A 6,686-nucleotide genomic window follows, 5' to 3' on the forward strand; every position below is an offset into this window, starting at 1 on the left:
CAACGTGTTATGTAATGCAATATGTTAGCATAACATAATTGAGCTGGTTTCATTCAGCTTTATGAAGCAAAATTAAGTAATTGCCTGGTGATGCAAAACTATTGAACATAGCTGTACGTGCAGCAGTGGAGTTTTGGTTTATTTACATTTTTAAAAGGACATCCCTTTTTATTGTGTTTTTGTTTGCTTTATTTGGTTACTGGACTGGGGAGAGTAATTATTTTTTTATGATATGGGTACTGGTGTTTAATGTTTACAATTATAAAACAACTTCATTATCCACACCTTAATTCCCCCTGGTTGAAGAGTGTTAAATATGTATATTGTATCTTGTTGCCAATCTACACCTGGTCCAGCTAGCCCCCCCCCCTGCTTTTTTGTGTTAAATATTAACTATGACATTTTCTTATCACTAAATCTATATTGACATTGCAAATCACTATAAGGTAATAAGGTACTGTCTTTCGTTAGAGGAAAATCAGGTGTCTGCAAAGCAGTACCTTCCTCTTAGAATTCCTGGCTCTCGATATTTTCATCGTCTGTTCTAAATTCTAAAACCGTTTATTTTTGAATACTGTTCTCATGTCAGAACTGTGTTGCACAAGGTAGAAACTTTTATTTATTTATTTATTTATTTATTTATTATTTATTTGTTTTAGGCAATTCTGTTATATTTTTTTCTTGATTGTCATAGTAAACAAATGGTACTAAATCAGTGCTTTCGGTTCAGCGGTATTAACATTATTGACAATTGCCCAATGGCAGATCATGATGAAGGAGGCAAAGGATGGATTGAGGATTAATGTAGGCTAATCTAAAAACACATAGGTAAGTCTAATTTTAATTAGTATTGTTCTATCTAAATGTCTACATCTGATAGTAGTAATAAAAAAACAAAACAGTTATGTTTATAATGCTGTAGCGTGCACGGGGGAAGGCAGCAGCAGGGCTGGTAGGTAACGTAATCACATACAAAGACATAAGCCCTATAATCGGCTTTATGCTTTAGTGTGAGAGGTCCCAGGTTCGCGCCCACCATATGTCTGTGTGTGGATTGCCTTGCCCTGTGTGATGTGCCTGCCTGCATTAACTGAGGTTCAATACAATATATTAAATGTTAATTTATGAAATTACAATGCTTTATTTACAAAATACTGGAACTAGTGTATATAAATATTAGGATTAGAATTTGCAAATGTTTCATTCAAACCTGTCTATATCAGAAAAGCAACAAAATATCTCTAAAAACTTTGACATTTTGACAATAAGCATCTAAAGAGGCCAGTACTTGAACATTTTAAACAGTTGAAATAAATACCCGATTACAGAATTAAGTGATAGCACAATATTAAGCTAGACGTATTAATAATAAAAAATAAATAAATACATTCAATACGGTGGATGTTTCCCCCAGATTAATAGCCATCAACCAAAATGAGTCTTTTCCCAATATCTTTATATATATATATATATATATATATATATATATATATATATATATATATATATATATATATATATATATATCAAACACGTGTTTTGCACGGAAATGTTTTGAGAAACCCTAAACAGTTAATCTCAGAGTGTTGCTCTTGAAACAGTTGAGTCTGCTGTTCTGACACAAACGTGTGTAAAAACTATGTACGTTTTCAGATCTTTCCAACTGGCAACACAAAAGTTGCGTAAAACATTTATAAGATCTATACTACAGAATCAGTCAGAGGTTTATGAATATGGTGGAACAGGAGGTGGTTTAAACGCTGTTCAGGTATGGATAGGGTGGTATTTTTTCACAGTAAAAAAAAAGTAAGTAAGTAGAAAGTGGTATTAAGATATTCCACGATTAAACATACTATATAATAATAATAATAATAATAATAATAATAATAATAATAATAATAATAATAATAATAATAATAATTGCTTGTCACATTCAAAACAGATCATTTTCTCCTGAATTTTCTCTCTATAACAAATGTTAAATATTTCAATGCTTTCCTGAAAAACAGTAAATGCTAATTTGTTTTCACCATCAGTGAATTATCAAATAAAATGAAAACATAGATACAGGTAAATGTAAAAATAAGAACAGATGTGAAATGACCCCTTTCTGTACTGGACAGAGAGATCTTTAGCAGAAATATTTCTAATCTTTAATGCAGCTGGTGTCTTTTTCTTTAAAGCAAACTAGACCAGCTGCCAGGTTAATGCATGTACTCTTAACTGGTTGTGGGTCAGTAAGAGATAAAAATATGTATATTTACACTGTTCTTTCAAAAGTGGGAATTCACATGGAAGTACATTACACAGCAATGGGTACATTTCAGTAAAATCTATGCTAACTGTGAAACACAAATAGCCTTAGCTATGCATGATTGTAGATATGTTTTCAGGCATGAAAAATGCACCCAGCTGTTGCATTAGGCATCAGTATAGTTAGGTAGGTTCTTATAATTACTGCCTTGCTTTTATGTAGTCAAAAAGTGAGGAGGCCATGCCTCCCTGCTTCAGCCCCCCCTGCTAAGAATTGGTACAGATAGCAAACACTGACTCACACTACTCAAAAAAGCTCAATTTATCTCACTTGACTTTTATATTACACTGTCCCCACTGCTAGATTGTAAAAGGTGCCATTTTACTATGGAAAATTTGAGATACTGTGTGCCAAACTAGGCACTTCTGGGAATAAGCACGATCAATGTAGATGGCTAACATTGTCACGCAATATCATTCCAGGAATGTTTTTCACTTGACTCTTATTACTGTATTTATAAACGATATAAAATACAAAACAAAGGCCTGGTTGTGATGTGTAACAAAGTGTATAGAAACACAGGATTACAGGCTGAGTTGTAAGCTTAATGTCATCTTGAAATCTGATGGGGATAAAAACAAAAATCTAGTTTCTTCTCTGAACTTTTATCAGAAGATATTTGTGTAAACCAATATGAAATCTGAAGTGGTTTATGAGATATTAGCAGCTGTCATCATTGCGGATTTTCAAACTTATACAATCTCCCTTCACAGGGAGCAACAGCTGTCATTCTGTGATTTTAGTGCTTTTCATTTATCTAGAAAACAGCTTGTCCGGTTGTGACTAAGCTTGCTAAGATGAAGCTTGAAAAGGACATACGTTTACCTCCATTATAAAGAGTATCTGCATCTGGGTGTTTATATAGGAACCTGTTTGTCTTTTGGTGTGTCGAACGTACATTTGTACATGTCTACAGAGTGGATATTGATCATGATGAACTACCTTGTCATGTTAATGAGAGCTCTAGTTTTAATTTTGCAGCCTGGAGGGGTAATGACTGCTACTGACATACTGTACTTATTTACCATGTTTACTTACTTACTATTCCTCCAAAAACATCTTTTTAACATTTTTTTTTATTGTGAACAAAAGCATTCCCAGGGGCATAATGTAAGGACAATTTGCAGCTTTGATCGAATAGTTGTCTATGGCAACACAGAATATATTTCTTATAATATATGTCTTCCTACATCGTGACACTCCCCAGTCGGCAGCTTCATGTCTAGGCATTTGCATAATTTGGAACAGTGCCCCTACATCAATGCCCAAAACTAACCCCACTCCCCCATCATTATGTAATCCTGTTCTGTAAAATGGGCATTTGTAATTCCACCCTGTTTACCTATGCAGAGAAATAAAGCAGATCTGGTTTGACAGCTTTCGGTAACCAACAACAAGCGGAAACCTATTGTTCCCATCTTAACACCTTCCTTTTGCCATATCATTAACGCTTTCTTTTCCTTTCAGTCATCAGTATCTTCTGAGATGGAGACAGATCCTGCTTCCAAGCCCAGACTCACGTGCCTCAAACTTGTGTTGATCTAAAAGAGGGCTTGTTTGCAGTGTCTCCAGGTAACAACAGATGAGAGTGAAAATAGCAAGAAATAGCAAGCGGTTTACCGTGGAGCTAATGGGACTTTACAACTGTTTTTTGCAACTAAAAACATTCTTCAATATTGTGTGTTTGGTGAAGACTTTCAACAACAGCCTGAAGCATATGCCTTTCTCTGGTTTTTGTGTTGAGAACACACACAGCATGAACTCCATCAGCTAATCGTGCAACACTTCTATGTCATGCCCTACCTTGCGGTCACTACTAATCTACAGTTCGTCAGTTTTTGGTTAGGTACAGTGGGATGGATCTTGGTAGCAGTAGCAACCGGACTTATAGAGTGGAGAATATGGTACGTGGCGGACCGAACCATCATAACCTCTGGGGTGGCCTCGGTTGGCATTTGGCGGATTTGTTTCTTCAGTGACCGGCTGGTGTCTCCTGAGTTGCGAGTGATGTACTGTCAGTATATCAGCGTGTGGGACTCCTTTACCCCAGTGGAGATATGTGTCTCTCAGGTTCTCATGGTTCTGGGCATATTCGCCGGAGCAGTCGGAAAAGCTGTTTCTGTTTACACTTTTAGAAACATCTTCTTCGGAATGAATGAGGCCAGATCCCTAAGGATTACTTTTTCATTTGGCGGGGCTCTGTATATTCTCTCTAGTGTGTGTGTTGTAATTTCTGTTGGCTGGAATATAAACTCTGTGCTGAGAAACCACACAATAGACTTCCCAGCCAACTTTTACATGCCCTCTTCTCCCTCGACCCAAGAGGTTGGCTCTGCTATTTATGTTGGAATCTCAGCTGCTATTCTGCTGCTGTTCAGTGGGATTGTGTTTCTCTGCTACACGTTTCCAGAAAGACATGGTCCCAAAATCCATCCAGGGAATAGCTTAGAGTCCATCAGTTTGAGTTCATTTAACACTTCCAACTCCAGATGTACTTTGTCTGCAGTTAGTCATGATGATCAAAGCTCTCATGAACATACAATGGACAATCCAGCTTTTCAGTCCGATGAGAATATTGCCATTTTTTAGGGCAGAATGAGGTCCGTGTACTGCATTTCACTAGGCATGCACTGCACTAGTAATGCAACTAGCATACTATAACATACTTAAAAAATATACATCAATAATAAATGCTAAATAGACAAAAAAAAAATGCTGGTGTTGGGCCCTTGAGTTAATGATATATGTGACGCTATATCTAAATGCCAAAAGCGAGAGCCCTGATTTAATAAACGCTTCTCAGTATACATTTTTTCCTAATCTGTGTTTTTCAGTTGCCATCTGTCCCTTCTAGTTTTGTCAATAAAAAATGGTGTAGCACCACCTTAAGCAAATCAAAGCAGTTTATTGTAAAATTAAGGATCTGTTTCAATTTCAACTGTCTTCCAAATGTGTTTCTTTGTATTTGTCAAGAATGTATTCCAGTTTTGATGCATCCCTGTTACATATGTAATTATATGTGTCACTGTATGTTTACAATTTTCAAGAACATAAATGTCTTACTTTATTTGTTATCTTTGATACACATTTCTAAATGTGTATTTCTATTTTAGAGTTTTCATGTTATTAAAGGAGTTCAAGAGTGGAGAACATGTGGGCTTTGAAACCTCCTCTGTATGGTATAGCTTTGACCTTAAAATTAACTTGTAATCGATCACAGAGAAATATATCAAAATAATATATACAACTTATTTTTGTGAAAGATTAGAAATCTATGCTGTCTTGGATTTGGAATCGCCTTGTGTCAGAATGACTGTCTTGCAGATCTTGATTGAAACCAACTTCTGAAAGGCAGATGCTGCATTTCTGTATTTTAAAATACATCCCACCAAAGCAAACGTTTAAATGACAATTATAGGATGCACACTGTTATTCATTGCTACTTTTTTCTTTTTTAACCAGATGCCTTTAGTGTTATACAGTAATAGGCTTATTTAATTTGATCTGAAGGACTGGCCGTGCTTTGCACATTGTTTTTCTGCTAGTCTGTGTGCTATAAGCAGTCTCGCCCACAACGGGGCTGGCAACCAGGAATTTTGTTCCAGGACTGGAGTGGACGATTTATTTTTTACAGCTGAGAGAAAAAATGAATGCCCTGGGAGGCTGCTTTCAAAACTTGTCCCAGGCTTGAAACATTTCTGTGGGCAGCACTGGCTGTAAGTCAGTAATTTGTGGGTCTTTGGCCACTGTACTTTGCCCTGAGATTAGGGAACTCGATTCCAAGAATACACTTAATGAAGACCTCTTTCACAAATGTTCTTTCCCCCAGTTTATTTTGAACACTCCATCGTTAGTGTAGTACTAAACATTTTTGCAATAAAGGTACTAGCGAAATGTATGATTACCAGTATTTTATACCATTTTCTTAACAGCATAGAACTGCATAGAAAAGCTGAAAAAAATAGGAATTATGAAAGGAATGCTATTAGTCTTCCTTAATATAAGCACAAGCATTAGCCTATGCAAAATACGCAGAGAAACTTTTAGATTGTCAGGAGACATTTTTTGATTAATGCTAAACAAAGTATCATTGATTGGTACTGAAAAACTGCCTAGACAAGGCAGGAAATATTAACATGTTTTCAAAACTTTCTGTTTTAAGTGGTACCTATTGGCTTAAAACATGTTAAAAAGGAAATTTTGAAATAAAACTATTTTTAGAAAAAACAGTTTTAAACTATTTTTGTATCACATACAGTACTCAATTATCAATGTGCATTTTTTAAAAATAAAATACATTTGTCATATTTTATAGCCCCACCTATTTTTTGTGATGGGCTATTTTGATGCACAAAGTGTTCAATGCAAGACA

General features: G+C 35.6%; 1 protein-coding gene across 1 annotated transcript; it reads left to right on the forward strand.

Annotated features, from left to right (window-relative positions):
- Window positions 1-3,921: 3,921 nt before the first annotated feature.
- On the forward strand, window positions 3,922-5,222 carry LOC121327616 (claudin-34-like). The gene has a single exon (XM_041271728.1). The coding sequence runs from the start codon at window positions 4,109-4,111 to the stop codon at window positions 4,901-4,903; it is 795 nt and encodes a 264-aa protein (XP_041127662.1). The 5' UTR covers window positions 3,922-4,108; the 3' UTR covers window positions 4,904-5,222.
- Window positions 5,223-6,686: the final 1,464 nt, after the last annotated feature.

The sequence above is a fragment of the Polyodon spathula genome, chromosome 15 (assembly GCF_017654505.1).
Source record: "Polyodon spathula isolate WHYD16114869_AA chromosome 15, ASM1765450v1, whole genome shotgun sequence".
Taxonomy (NCBI): domain Eukaryota; kingdom Metazoa; phylum Chordata; class Actinopteri; order Acipenseriformes; family Polyodontidae; genus Polyodon; species Polyodon spathula.

Bases quoted from the DNA above. Each gene is read 5' to 3' on its own strand.
- LOC121327616 (XM_041271728.1), top strand. From the start codon at position 4,109: ATGCCCTACCTTGCGGTCACTACTAATCTACAGTTCGTCAGTTTTTGG.